At 40.2% G+C, this 16,061-nt stretch overlaps 1 protein-coding gene across 8 annotated transcripts in view; it reads right to left on the reverse strand.

The window, feature by feature from the left end:
- LOC105450339 overlaps positions 1-16,061 on the reverse strand; it is a 250,151-nt gene that overhangs the window by 163,117 nt on the left and 70,973 nt on the right. The window contains exon 5 of one of the 8 annotated variants that reach the window (XM_011690133.1): positions 14,641-14,799. The exons of the other annotated variants lie outside the window; for them this stretch is intronic. Within the exon in view, the coding sequence (XP_011688435.1) occupies positions 14,763-14,799 (37 nt within the window). The 3' untranslated portion in view covers positions 14,641-14,762. Of the gene's footprint in view, positions 1-14,640; positions 14,800-16,061 lie in introns of those variants that run through there. 8 annotated transcript variants of the gene reach the window in all.

Below are 16,061 nucleotides of genomic sequence, written 5' to 3' on the forward strand. Positions count from 1 at the left end.
CGCGACGTTAACGAAGATTTTACAAACTGACGCCGCCATTAATTCTGCAAGCGCGAAAATTTAGGGAGACGTCGGCCCCGCGCTACTCGCCCGGGACGCGACTTGGGGCGGTCTTTGAAACTTTGGTTCTATCTCGGAGGAAGACAAATGACACGAGAGCCGAAAGCGAGCAGGCCCTACTGACTGCCGCTCGTACTCGGCCTTTCATAGGACGCTAACGCATAACTCTCGTAACTCGGTGGTGTGTGTGTGCGCGGGGCCACTCCGAGATAGAGCCCGTAAGAGTAATTTCTTCCTCGCATCGGTAACGACAAAACTAACAACGGATCGCGATCATCCTTCCTTCCTTCGACGAACTTCGAACTTCGAACTTCGAACTTCTGTTTGGGATCCACGTACTCCTTAGACATTCTGCGCGTCGATCGCGATTTCGGAATTGCGAAATTTGTCCTATGGACAAATGCAACATGGATGAATAAGAGATTTATGTCTTCGGCGATAATTTGATCGGCAATAAAATACTTTTTGTAATTTATTAATAAAAATTGTATATATATATATATATATATATATATTGTAATTAAGTTTGTACTTCATAATATATTCTCCGCCGATTTATAATTCACGTGTGATCTTAGATTGTCAACGAAAATTCGCGTTCTACTCGTTTTTCTACTCATTGTGATGATTACAAGAATGTTAATTTATTTTAATTCAACTGCCGCGACAATGTGTAACTTTGCGAAGTCTGGGGCGCGTTTCTTACGCGCGTCTACATCCGCCGAGTGGTTATACACATCGTGCAAACCAGCGCCGCGCGGTGAATCGTAAGTGCCGTCTAAAATAAATTTTACCTCGGTAAATGGACCGCTTTGGGGGTTTTAATTGAACATGCCGCCGGTTTATCGTCATCCCCCAGGTCGTATCGACGGCAATTTATTGTATTACTCGGTATTACCCGACATCGCGCGCAGGCGGACAGATCTATGAGTGCGATAGCATCCGCGCGGCTGTATTGCGCGGAGTGATTCAATAGCACTCGTCATCCGGAGGCGGCATCGTTATCCTCACAATGGCTATCTGAACCCACCCGCCTGTGCGCGCGCGCGTTCCCGACCCACGATAATGGCATTTTGTAAAATGAACGGATTGTGGCTGTCGCCGTTGGAGGCCGAGCGCATCCCTCTCCGGTTCATCGAACCCCGGCCCTTGCGATCGCGGCGCCGTCGCCGCGCGCGGAGAGCTCTAGTTAGAAAAATGCTCGGCTCGGTGGAAGAATACCGAGATATACATCCGATAGCTCGGGGGGCCCGGCAAAGCGAGAAAGAGCTCGGGCTCTCTTTTCTCCATTCCGCCCTCTCCCCCTCCCCCTCCCTTTTACCTCTTTTGCAGTTCCACTTTATTCCCTCGGTATGCATTATCGACGTAATAAACTTCCAGCGGATATTTATGCGAGATTGCCATGTTATCCTACGTGAGGGATGCTCATTCGCGCGGGAAAATTGCACCCCGGGACAACGGCTAATGTATTAACATGCGAAAGGCACGAAGGAAATGACCGGCGCGACGACGACGACGGCGGCGGCGGAGACGGCAATGGCGGCGCGCGGCGGCGCGGCAGCAGCAGCGACTTACTTTATGGAATAATAACGGCGCATTGAAGAGATGATAATATTAGTCGCGCGGTCGAAGATTTACAGGCGAGGCGCAATTGGACGATGTAATGTAATGTAGCTCTGTGCAACGAAGGGATTAATGAAGAAAAACCGTGACTTCTCTTTCTCTTACTCTCCCTCCTTCCTTCTGCCGTCTTCTATTCCCTCGCGCCTTCTTTCTCCGCTGATTCTGAGAAATCATAATATCAACGTTATATCTCTTTGTTACGCTTAATGCATCAGACCAAACGGATAACAGATAATGCTAAACTCGTCTTAATAAACTTTCGCTGATTCGCTTTATCAGCGCCTCTAATCTTTCACGATTTAGCGTCTTGGTCGCGCAAGACGCCGACCTCTACACCAAATTAATTCATATTTCCGCGGTTGAATTTTAATTACTACGTTCACGCCAGCGTGAACATTTTTTTTTATCACCGCCTCATTCGTTGTAAAAGTGAACGTATAATTTAATTTAGTTGCAGTTCATTAAGGCCGCGCAAACGCGGAGAGATATCGTGGAACTCGTATCCCGCGCTAATGTACAGTACAGATATGTTTTTGTTACCTCCACTTGCGTTGAGAAAGAGAGAGAGAGAGAGAGAGAGAGAGAGAGAGAGAGAGAGAGAGAGAGATGTGGGACGTCAAACGATATGCACGTCGTTGGACACTAACTAGACATTCAGCTCTCAGCGAGGAAGATGTGGAAAAAGTCCTTTTAAAAATACACATTTTTCGCAAGTAGCTTGATACGCTTCTAACACATATCTAGCAGTCCCTGACGTTTAAAACTTTATCGAGCGAAGGAATCTTGATAAATGCACACCTCGTACTTATTCGTTCCTGCGTATCGACATGATAAATGATAACGCGAAAGCCGCAAGCGGCTAAGCGTATATACCTGGGCAAATCGCGTGTGTTTACGTATACACATACATACGCGCGCGTATGCGATGATTCGTACAATGCGTCGCGAAACAATAGTGTTAATTACACGGACCTCGTCTAATTCAAATTAGGCCGATATCCGTGCCGTTAATATTAATTACCCCACCCTAATTGCGCATATTCCGTTAAATTACTGACGCAGCCCTGCGAGCGATGACGCGCGTCTCCGCCAGCGGATTCATTTGTAGTCGCGCGTTGCGCGATATTTATGCACCAAATTCGCGCAGAACATCCCTTCACCTGCCCTCCCCCCGCCCCCCTCTCCCCCGCCTCCGTCGTACGCGCGCGCCACGAGGATGTCGTTGAAATTACGATCGAGGACGCGCGTCGCGCGCGCGGAGATGCGCGCGTACTAGGCTTAATTTGTTCAAGGCACCGAGGCGCAGCAGCTCGTTACGAATAGAGACAGATACGAAATGGGAATGCGATGCGATGCGGCTGCTGGACCAGAGTTTACTGCCTGGAGCAAGTTATATTATACAGAACGATAATAGCATGTTCAAGCTCGAGTTACGTTGCGCGGTAATATATTGATACATCCGTGCAGTCCAATGCTCGGGTAATTAGACGAGATTCATTTGCGCAGAAATTTCCGGGGTTTTCCGAAAAAAATTGGAAATAAGTTTTGTCTCTGATTAATAATTTTTTTTCCTTACTTTTCGTTAGCAATATAGTTTTATATATATATACATATATATATATATATATATATATATATATTTAAGTGCAACATTTTTTTAATTTTATATAAAAAAAATTAAGTATCGCCGATTTCGCCGCACCTTCTCGTAAAGTAATTTATTTTGGGAGCGTTTCAAAGCCCAGCTTCGAAGTATCATGAATTTAAATAGGATATTAATACAAATTTATGTGGAACAAGATTCGTGAAAAATGGACTTTGGTGATTCCTTTAAGATTTACAAGAGTTGATTTACATCATTTTCAGATTTACGTAGAGATAAAATGATAATCTTGGTTTAACCTCGCAATTGACCGCAATTGAATTTCTGCTGTGGAAATATCGATTGGCTAAACAATCAATATGCGGCGTAAGTTTTAATACCCTGTGTAACGTGACTGGGAAAATTCGAGTCGCGAGAGATGGTCATTGTTTCGTAACCGAGGCGCAACCCCCGTTTTTTTTCAACCCCTTCCGAGGAGTCGTGTGTCTTTCGCATCGGCGATACAAACTGCAGTGCAACGAAAAATACGGATCAAGAGCCCCGTTTCCGTTGTTTATCTGTGCGCGTACGATCGCGACTGGAGCGTCGAATTGCTATTGAAGACCTGAATCAGCGGCGTGCTCGGTGATTCCGACCGATGCATATCCACTTGACCGGCGTTCGACGTCGACGATCATCGATATCTCGAGAATAGCGCCGCGGGCGGCTCTGATCGTATGTGCACGTTTATGTATACATAGATAAATCCATATGTAATGCACGTACGTGAATATACCTATACGTATATTATATATACGTATATCATACATGCGCGCGTGTATCTGAAAGCGCGTTTGGACGCGCCGACATTTTTTAAACGTCGTAGGTTTCACGTCGGCGTTTCTTTTTTTTTGGTTGCAACCCCAGTTTTGCAAAGATGTCAAGCGTCGCGTAACAGAGTCCTTGAGGAATTTCAATTCGCACCGCGCGGCTGTCTCATATACAAATCGCGCTTTCCTCGCGATGCCAGTCACGTGTGCGTCCGTGGAAATTCTAAATTGTCGTGAGATACGGTCAGCTTAGAATTTGATATACGCCACATAAACTGCAGCCGGATCTTCTCGACGTGCTCGAGCATCGATCTCTCTTCCCCCCCCCCTCTCTCTCTCTCTCGGAGCTCGCGTTTTATTTCGTCTGAATAAAATCAAATACTTTGAGCATCCTCGTTAACTTCCGTCTATTATTTTACACAGCTGGAAGATATCTGAGAGACATTGTGGAATTTCTCTTGTCACATTAGCCGGAGCGTGGATAATGAAAATGGCACGCCGCATTGTTAATTTAAAGCGAAAATGGTATTGCGCACGCGATCGACTTGTTTCGTGAATTCGCTTGAATTCGGATTTATTGATTTCTTCGTGTCGTCTGTGCGCGTTTTACTCGATTGGATGTTCCCGATTGAAAAGACGTCACGACAAGTTAGTGTGCTTATGACAGCTGCACCGACGTAATCTTCGCGATAGAACGGCGAATTCCGGAAGGTCCCCCTCGCACTCGCGTTCCTCGTCTCCGGAAAGTTATTCACCAGAATGTTTGAGATATACACGTCAAATTGTGTAACAATATTAGCAAATTGCGCGTCGATGTAGAATAAACGGAAATATAAGGAAAGGAAAATAAAGAAGTACGTTTCTGCCGTGGGTGCATTGAAGTTATGTGTAATGGGCGACTTGACGCATTCGGTTTCCATATTTTAATCTCAAACGAGGCAACATGTCGAATGTATATTTTCGAAAATCGAAGTGTGACAAAATAACCTTGAATAAATGCATACTGAGCATATTACCTTATATAAAAATTATTATTATTATTTTATAATTTTTCTATTTTTATTTTTAAAATGGTTTATAATTTAAAATGATAAAAGAGACGAAGAAAGTCTAAAAATAATTTTTAGATTAAAATGCTTATGTAGACAATCGCTGTCTAAAGTGAGAGCTCGCCGTTTCAGAAGCGCTGGATTAATAGTGCAACTTTAAGATTCGGCGCAACTGTGTTGTGCATGCTGGAACCGAGCTCTCGGCTGTTGTTGTTTCCCCTCACGAACGGAATCGCGAGAAATTAAGAGAGTCTCGAAATACACAGTAGTTACAGTCGCGGTCAGTGAAATTGATAACACGCGGAAGCGCGCTATGATAAATAGCTCCGCTGCAGGTCCGATAGCGGCAAAGGAAACGAAGTCGCGGAAAGGGGGAAGCGAGCGAGACGGCGCTATTAATCAGCGACGGGTGGTTTTGTTGTTCTTCCACAGAGAAGAAGGTACCTCGTTGCTCGATGTTACACACCCTTTCGCGAACACCCCGGCGACGGGGCCTCCGGCAGCAGTTAAGCGTCCTGCCCCGGCTATCTTCGACTCGCCGGGAAGAATTAAAGGCGCCTCGTCCCGAGAATCGGAGGAATCTTTAATTAGTCCTGACAGACACGTTTCGGTTCGTTCCTATACGTTACGTGACAGACCGCGTGAATCACGCGAAAACACAACGCCTGCGCTCTCTTCCGTTACCGCGCGCGCGTTCTCATCCATGCTTCCGCGAACACGCGGACGAGCGCGTCCCGAAACGAGGGCAAATAAAATTTACAAGGTACACAGGGAGCACGCTTAACCCCTCCTCGTTATCGCGCGCATTGGTTAGTCAAACATTGATCGAGGGGAGGGGTGCGTTTTAATTTCGCGATATCGAAACGCTAGTTATACGTTCAATGAGAAATTCGCTCCAAGCTCAACTACGTCCCCATCGAGTAACAATACTCTGGTGTATTAACTTCAGAACAGCGCGCTTGAGGGGGTGTAATCGAGTCTTGCAAACACGTCCGAATGGAAGGATATATGGGTGTCTGAAAATTTATGTTTTCAGGCAAATACAATTTTCAACATATTCCTTTCTCCTGATATTTCTGGTCTGTTCTTGATGCATTTTTCATGTATTTTCCCCTGTTGTCAATGCAGACAGTTAAGTATGTACAAGCTGAACTATTTAAATAAAACCATCTGCATTTTAAAATACATTTTAAACTATCGCGTAATGGATGCATATATACGTATGTATATTCTATATATTTAAAAATAGTAAATGTGCATATATCTATAATTTCTTGGTAGTCTCAAGTGTATTTTGAAATGCAGATGGTTTCATTAAAAATAGTTACACATACATACATGTTCTATCTCCTTTCTCGAAATAGAAAAGCTATATATTCCCAAATATATGCAGTTTATAATTTTACCAGGGAGAGATGCTTCGTTTTACTTTTGATATGTTGACCACATTCAGCTTACGTGTGCGCTATTCTTAAATGACATGATACGAGGACATGAATTACATCGCATGCATATTTTAATAGCGCGCAAAAGAATGAATATAAACGAGCGCGTGAGCGAGCGAATGAACGTAATTATGGAAGAATTATTGCAAGCCCGACGATAAAAATACGAGCTGTCCGAGAACTTCCACTTTCTTTCGTCTATGGTCACTTTGAGTAATTACAATCGATTCCTTTTTAGCAGAAACTTCATTATACACTATCATTTTATCTAGCGATATGTGTATGTGCCATAGACATACACATATGTCTATGGTATGTGCGTAATTATACATGTAACGGAGTTTTGTTCGAATATTCAAATGACCTGAATTTTCAGAATTTTAATCTGAGGTTTAATCAGATTTAATGCTCATTAATTAAAACATTCAATAATGAATAGCTAAAACTTATAAAATTAAATTGTAAAAGTTACAGTCTTCTTTGCTATCTCTTCTAAGAAAGAATCATTTCTGAATTTATGAAAAAAACTTGTTAGTAAAATTAAAGTTTGAAAAATTGTAAAATTCAACGATACTTTCATCTTTTCCACGAGTAAACATCTGCAGTTTAGAATATTTAAATATCTATACGATCTTTGCTATAAGCAAATATTTAAAAAAATGAGCAATACTTTCGATTTCGTTTCGAGAAAGAGCCTCGGGACAGTTTGAATATCGTATGTGCACGAGAAATGTTTTTACGTGACGCACGCATGCACGTAAATACATACGTACACACACACATATACACACTCGGAGTCCCGGAAAGATCCTTTGTACATCATGTGAATGCGAGCGAGGCGTAATCACAAGTTAGAAGATCGTAACGATCATCCGCGGATCAAAGAGACGCGCTTTCACGTCGTAGCTCGCCAAACGAAACCCCCCCGTGTGCTGCCGCGAAGCTGGGTAAAGGTTCACGAAGCGAATACGTGACACGCGATGCTCCGCTCGGCGGGCGATGCGCGTTCTCCATTACGGCCCCGCACGGCAGACGCGCACTTTGCCACGGGCGGCTCCGCGCCCCAACGGCCTCGGCGGTGGCGAGGAGGAGGATGCATTTTCTGGCGCGTTTAAACCTCAAAGGACCTCCGGCCCGTGGATTCCGGCCAAAATGTTTTAATTACTCACGGTACAAAAGCGTAGGAAACGTAAAAAGCGCGCCGGGCGCACCGGTTGAAAAATGAAAAGCGACGCGGCTGTACGCGTCCCCGGCGCTCCCGCGCCGTCGCCGCCGCCTTCGCGCGCGTAAAACATAGAATTATATTAGAAAAAAAACGGGGAATGACATAGCCGGGACAACGACGACGTAGCCGCGACGGGCCTTTATCTCGTTTGAACGCGCAAAGGATCTATTATTTTAATTTTCCGCTTGCCCCGATTCGCGAGAGCGGAGAAAAACAGGCTGAAGAATTCGCAATAGTCAGCTAAAGAAAACTCTAAATAAAAGATAAAGATTTATCATGGGATAGAGTAATATTAGTTCAGCATATTTTTCCTAATTTTTCTCATAAATTGCAAAATTCGTAATTGTTCGTAAATCTATCGGAGATTTCTGAAATTACACATATTTAAAATTACTTCTCGCAAATATTATTTGTATCGAGTATACGGCTATGTGAATCTCTTATATCTTTACCCATGACTATGACTCCTTTATAATCTTACAAGTGACAGTTACTAACATAATTCACATTGCAAACAGCCTCTGATCTATTATATTACAACGCGCGATTTAGGATTTCTCAATTACCGTTTCTGGTTAACATATGTTTCATCACGGCTGTTTAACCGCCGAACTATACGTCCGACTGACCACCATAATTAGTTGCGATAAATTGATGCAAGTGTTCATAAAAGCGTTCGCGGGGGCGGAAAGGGGGACGGACACGTTTTCACTTCGGGGCATTCAGACCACATAGAGAAGATAGATGGAGTTTCCGCTTGTGGGAGATGCATTAAATAAACTAAGCGGACTATGTGCGCGGTCTTGAGTGAATACCTTCCGGCAAATAGAACGCTAATTAGCGGTAACGAGGCAATATAAGTTGTCGAATTATGCAATCGCGGGATTAACATAATTCGTGTTTTCGTTCAAAATAGTCATAATACTGCGCATACTGCGGCGATATAAACTTCTATGGCCGATTCCGAAACAGGGGTATATCAACAGGATGAACTGCATAATGAGAGATGTTTGTGAAAATCTGTGGATTATTCGATATGCGGCCGATAACATAGTTCAGTCATGTTTATCGTGTTCTCGTTTATTATTAACAATGCATATAATTGCGATAAAGATAATATTGTTATAATAGTAACACGATATAATAATCTACAAGAGAATTACTTTATTTCGGGCGCATTCAGACATAGAAGAAGGCAATGAAAAGCAAGTTTCGAGCGTACGATATTTTGGTAGCTAAAAAAATATCTCGGTTAAAGCGACGGCATCTACAATAAGACTTAAGATTTAAGACTTGATTTACGAAAATTGACCAATCATAGTCGATTATTCATCTCACGTGAGAAGAATAATTGATTGTGATTGGTCAATTTTCTTAAATCTTAAGTCTTAATAAGTCTCATTATAGACGCCGCTTAATATAAAATCGGCCCGTTTTCCCGTTTTGCGAAAAAAGCGAACACGGTTATTTACACGGTTACGTAACAACAATTTGAAATTATAAATGTTTAAATACACATTATATCGATCAATGCTTAACCGATCTAATAGTATTTATTCAAGAAAATAGTATCGAGAGAGAAGATTTTGCTTGGAGACTGTCTCGTCGAAAATCTTTAGGAAGGAAAATTAAACAGACACCGGAGGGAGGAGAAACATCGTCTCCGCTGCGCGGTTTCCAGAGATGTTACGGAAAGGCCGCTCTTTAGATAACACCGGATCTCCTCTGCTCTTTGCGTCTCTCGAGAAAGAGACGAGTGTGCAACCGCAACGTAAAACGCGGGAATTTTATTCCGTCGCGAGCAAGTCGGCGACGGAATAGGTAATTTTCTGCGAAACAGTCGGGTGACGGGTTCAGAAGTGGTTTACACCTGCGTGTGTACCACTTCCTCGCACCTTCGGCGCGCCGCATACTCGACTTATTCCACTACGGCGCCTCTCGTGCCCGCGCGCGCGAAGAAACTCCCCGGGGATGTCTAATTCCGCGCCCTTTATTTCTCAGACCGTGAACACGCGAAAGAAATTCTCCAACTCCGTAAACGAGAAACTCGGGTGAGGTCCTGGCCAAATTGCTCGAGCACGACGGACGCGCATGTGTGAGACATTCTACAAACCGAGAGCCTCGACTTGAGAATCGTTCGTCAGCACGAGGTGTACAGGTCGCTTCCGTTGAGCTTTATAATTTAAAATAACACTGCAGAAATTTGAGATGCTTTTCTTTGAAAGATCTTGGCAGCGGAGATAATTGATTTCTTCTCGTAATCTCTATTTCACGCGTGGAAGCATAACAACGGAAGTGTCACGACGCTAAGTATTGATTCGAGACAGTCTATATTTTATTATTTTTCTCGAAAATTTTATGCTATTTTATATAATAGAGAATATCTCGATCTATCTGTAGTCAATTCTTTATTACACTGCAGGACTCAAATCAATTCGTATAATGTTCTCGTAATTAAACGTTCGCACTGTTTCTATATCCGATGACATTACCGGGATTATTTAGCTAGCGTTCAATTAACTCTCGGAGAGTTATTTGTCAAATCGATCCCGTTCACACTCTTTTCTCTCATGGTTCTCACTCAATGTCCGTCATTCCTACGTCTCGGGACTAGATGTACGGTACGGCGGTAAAATAAAATAGAAACGTGCCTTCGCGATCACTGTTTTCTCAAACAAGACGAATGTTTCAGACTAAACAATAAGAAATAGAAACGTCAGACATTTTCGAAGTATAACATCGAGAAATTTATAAGCTTTTCCATTTTCCGTGTATAGTGATTTAGTTTATTAAAAAGTGAATTACATTGATTCTTTTTCACGTCGATAAAAAATCTCGATGCTTTGATTCATAGTTCGTTATCAACACTTTGCTCTGCGATTTCCGATCTTATATTATATCTGTCATTATATACGTCTTGCAACTTTATATTTAATAACTGTATTTTTAATTGTAAATATATCTTATAAATAATAAATTTTAATAATAAATTTTCAATTTTATGCAAAACTCTAATCAATAATAATAAAATCTTAAAATACAAATGTCGTTTATTCCGTTTCTTTTTTCGAGAAGCATTGAGAGATGCTCATATTTATATTTATAGTTATATTTTTTTCAATTTTGTAAGAAATTTAGGCGCTTATTGAAAAGGGGAGCTCAGTTAACGGAACAAAAAAAATTACGCGAAATGTGTTTCTGAATATTATTTACCTCTCTTAATTAACATGGAAAGCGCACCCGAGGAGGGCTGCCAGCGAGCATCCCCTGAGGTCATCCGCCCGTATTTATACGGAGTGAATCTTTTTTCCGGCTGTATGGAGTGGTACAATACCGCCTGATGTATACCCTGTAGCTAGGTTCGTAATTAAGCCGATCGCTAGATGTATTATGCAAGCATAAATCGGCAGCGGAAAGTTATAATTGAGTATGAATAATTAAAATACACGTCCAGGTCCGGGGGAGCGCCCGTTATACTTTTCACAACAACATGAAAAGTCTCGTCGGATATTTATGGCTGTTATATGTATATATACGCGCGCAAAACAGAACTTAAAACAATAGCATGTCCGTCATAATACCCGTAAATGCCAATAATCATTTTCTTCAACAACAATATTTTGATACCGCTCCAACGATCAACGTTTACATTACGCGAATACACGAATACGCCGCTTATGTAACGCGTCTCTTCGGTAATTAACTTTGCAAACGTTAACTTTAAATTAGGTGCAAAATGCTCGAAAAGTGCAGGAGCAACTGAGATAAAGTGACAGAACGTTTTTCGTGATAATTTAAATATATTTTGTCGACAAGAAGCGGATATGTTGCAATTTAATCTCGCAGGAGTAAGTGAAACAACAATTGCGGGCAAAGCATGGAAACGCGCGACTGAAACAATATGTTTTTCACACTAATTTACATTGCCGTTTCGCCGACTCCGACAAGAAGCGCGGGTGTGTCGTGACATGAAGTGAAGTGTCACAAATACGAATGTTTCTTTAATGTTTCATTACGCGGGGGTAATTCAAAGGAAGCGATCTGCTTAGTAAGTAGAATCATTGGGAAAATTGGACGAAGGGGACGGATCTCGTATAGAAAAAGGCCAGAAGCTTGGGACGAATTTCGAAGGGCTCACCGGTGTATTCGTCGGCTGATTGCGCTCATCAACGTGCGAAGACACACTTGTACTCTTTGAAAATGCCGTAGATCTAGAGTGGGAAGATCAAAGAGAGCGGGAACGGACAAAGGCAAAGAGAACGATTTCTGCTCGACAATATCTTCCTAATTCGGGATATAGGAGAAAATAATAATGTGAGACATTGTGCGCGCGCGGAATATATGTGTCGCTTGAATACATATTCATCAGATGTCGCGTGAAATTAATTTTATTATTAATTCCGTATTATTAATTGATGTCCAATTTTCTTCAAACAATGATGATAACATGAATTGTTATTGATAGGACTCTTCAAGCAACACGATATATCGATTTTCAATATCCCACAAACGGATTAGGATAAGGATAAAACAAATCGTGACATCGTGTGCAAACATACAGGCGAAACTTAGAACTAGATGATGAACGTTCGCGATTCAATGTCGGTTTTACTTGATAGAAGCATTACGATGGTATTCACCATCCATTTTTGGCGGCTGAGAAAGAATGTATCGGACCGTCCACGATCGGCAGACGCGTTTCAATTTCATACACGAACGCGCCCGTCATTCTCTCGTACGTAGAAAGTGTCAGAGGGTAATGAAAAATTTACTATGTGTCGAGAAAACCGAAATGCGACGGTTTTAGATAATGTAAATTACTAATTGTAAGTATAATATATATCAGAATATATTGATAATACATTGGAATATGTTAATTATAGCATATCTCGATGTAAAACTAAATTAGATATCAATTATCTTTCAAATATGCATATTCAAATTTTTTACAAAAAACATGAATGTAAGTAATATATTAACAAAAAGAATTTTATTAATAGCGTTTATTAATGATCGTTAAAGCATATGTTTAGAATAAAAATTATAACATATAACTTTATGTTATAATTTTTATTCTAAACATGTGCTTCAATAACAATCATTAATAAATGCTATTTAAATTTAAAGAAATTTTTCTACCAAGTAAAACGTTAATGTTTTAATGTTTTAATGGCGAACGTTCATCTAGGTCTAAGTTTCGCCTACATGTTTGCACACGATGTCACACGATTTGTTTTATCGTTATCCGAATTTGTGGAATACTAAAAATCGTGTTGCTTAAAGAGTCCCATCAATAATAATTCATATTATCATCATTGTTTGAAGAAAATTGGACATCAATTAATAATAAAATTAATTTTATGAATCATCTGATAAACATATTTTCAAGCGATGTATATTTTCCATGCGCGCACAATATCTCACATTATTATTTCCCTCAAATTTGGAAGATATTGTAAATTACTAAATAGACCACTTTCTTTGAATAAAATAAATATACACAATAAAATTATGTGTTATAAATATAATATTATAAACACGTATGACTTTTTCAAAAAATTATTTTGTTCTCACGTTCTTCAAACTAAATGTGATTTCAAATAAATGACTCAACAAAACACGCGGTGAATTCTTTTCGTCTAATTGTAATCTTCTTTCGGAATTAAAAGCTTAAAATTAAGACGATTGTGCGCGTGGAATACATGTATTACGTTTGTACGTACATCACGGTCGATGCGAACTTACAGACCCATCTCTCGAGCGGTTTGACGCGAGGATGCAGAACTCGCGAACCAGCTAGAAAAACAGATTGATGAGCACGGAGCGGACTTTAAACCGGTGAGAATGGGTAGTTGGATGTGGTCCAATGCGAAGGTAATCGGCGCAGTTTCGGATTTCGTATAAACAGTAAAAACTCCTCCGAGTTGGAATCCGACCAATAGCTTCGGTATTGTGCCGTAACTTCCTGTTACGACCAAATAACAAGTAGCCTGTAAAATTGAAGCATTCAACTTTACAAGCCGCGGCATCAAGGCCGCCGATTCCAATACCGAAACGGTTTGCGAAAAGACCGATATAACGTGCCTCTGTCTCTCGAGCCTGCTTAGAAATTTAGTAACTTTCGCGCGCAAAAGAAGCATAGTTGCAGACGTGCAGAGACAGCACGTGTGTATATTTAAAATTGAAAAAACAATTTACGTTTGCACTTTTTCGTATGTATCGCAGCGATCAAAGAATACTTCTCCTATACAGTTTTATTTAACGCACACGTAAAAAATTGAAAAAAATTATAATATACAACAGTTTTCTTGATTTTTTTATTGAAAAAACTAACTGCAAATTTATTTGTTAAAATAAATAGCAGATTCTGTCTTTCTCTCCCTCTCTCTTTTTATGGACCTTAAATAATTAAAAATGTATACATTTGTTACATTTCTTTAAAATAAAATTAAAATTAAAATTTGGAGAATAAAAAATTTTAATTTATTAATTCTATAAGATTTCTCTCTCTGTTTATAAGAACTTGTGCAATCATGTTTAAGATAGAGGGAGGGGCTCTTCTTGCGAATAATTCTCAATTTTCCAACTAGAATTGACGTAACGTAACGAAAAGGAACAATCCTCTCGTCGAGCAGGCGAAGAACCGAGATTAATTTTCAATATTCTCATCCAGACGTAAAGTACGACGAGAAAACAAATCTCCGAGTCGGGCGTCGCGAGCGTTACGAAGGGAAGAGTGGGTTTGATCTGATTCCATGGCCAGGGGGTAAGATGAGAGAGAGAGCTGGAGATGGTTTTACTTAAGAAGCTTCCGGCCCACCTTACTTCACTTAGCCGCGGCGCTGTGGATGCGGTTGGAGTTTCAAGTAAACATCCGGCTGGGCCACTTCCTCCGGGAGCGAAACTACAGCATATCTGATTTTCTAACTGATCATGCTCCAATAACTCTCATCTCCTCCTGTAAGTTGCGAGTCTCTCTGTATTCCTGTGCGAATCACAATCTAAGTTTGAATGCTAGCGATAAACTGCGACGAGTGTTACAAATTCAACCGCTCGTCGAATTTGCTCTAGTTCTTGCAAAATAGAATCTTGAACATTAAGACAGTTAAATCTAAATAATGTAAATTCGTAAAAAACAATGTATTTTAATTTTAAAAAAATTAAAAATTAATGCAAATAAAATACTTCTTACATTGACTATTCATCAAAGATTAAAAATTGATCCACAATTGAGATGTCATATAGGCTAATGGGAATCAGTGCAGTAATTGTTGCACGAGATTTTTATAATTGTTACAATGTCCAACTACGTACGAACTGCGCGCCGCAATTTTTGTCGGGTTCGATTCCCGATTAAGGTAATATTTTTCGCAATAAATTTCTTTATAGATTTAGGGAGAGGGGATTCTTATAGATGCTTATTAGTATCAAATGATATTAAATTACTTGTCAATTTAATTTGTCAAGTGTGTTCATGTAGAAAAATTGTGTTTCAAGACCAATAAAAATTGTAACGCGCAGTTCATATATATTATAATTAGACATTGTAAAACAATTATAAAAACTTTGCGCAACAATTACCGCGATTCCCATTAACCTATGACATCTCAATTGTGAATTATTTCTGAAAATCCTTTAATCAATTTAAAATTAAAAATTGACATTGACACACTTCTGTGAATTTGGCACACTCATCACTAAAAAAATTTGACTCTATGTCATAATTAATTGTTCAGTTATGTTATTGGTTAGAAATTGAGCACTTAATTATGACATTTAATCAAACTTTTTTAGTAGTGGGGATGCTACACAAAAGTTAAACTGATACATGTAATTTTATCAACTTTAAAATATAACAATTTAAACGTCTATTTTGATTGACAGATTAACTTCTCAAAATCCAAAAATTGTGGTTTTATTTATAATATAGAAACACTTGGAAGAAAAGCAAGGAGAGAGACACAGAAAGAGATCGAGAAACGTTTTCAAAAATTTTGTAACATGTTTATTCTTTAAACATTCAATGTTTCTTCTGTTTGACACGTGTATCAGGATATAATTACCGAAATTATCATATACAAATGTTATGATATTAATATTTTAACGTAATCACTGAGTCGATTTGGCATTCAGTGGGACCATCCTACGAGATTCGAGTGGCGCGTATAAACGCGTGTATTTCGCACACAATACCCTCTTTCTCTCTTTCTCTCTCTCCGTCCCCCTTTCTCTCTCTCTCTCTCTCTC

The sequence above is a fragment of the Wasmannia auropunctata genome, unplaced genomic scaffold, assembly GCF_000956235.1.
Source record: "Wasmannia auropunctata unplaced genomic scaffold, wasmannia.A_1.0 LD336063.1, whole genome shotgun sequence".
NCBI classification, from domain to species: domain Eukaryota; kingdom Metazoa; phylum Arthropoda; class Insecta; order Hymenoptera; family Formicidae; genus Wasmannia; species Wasmannia auropunctata.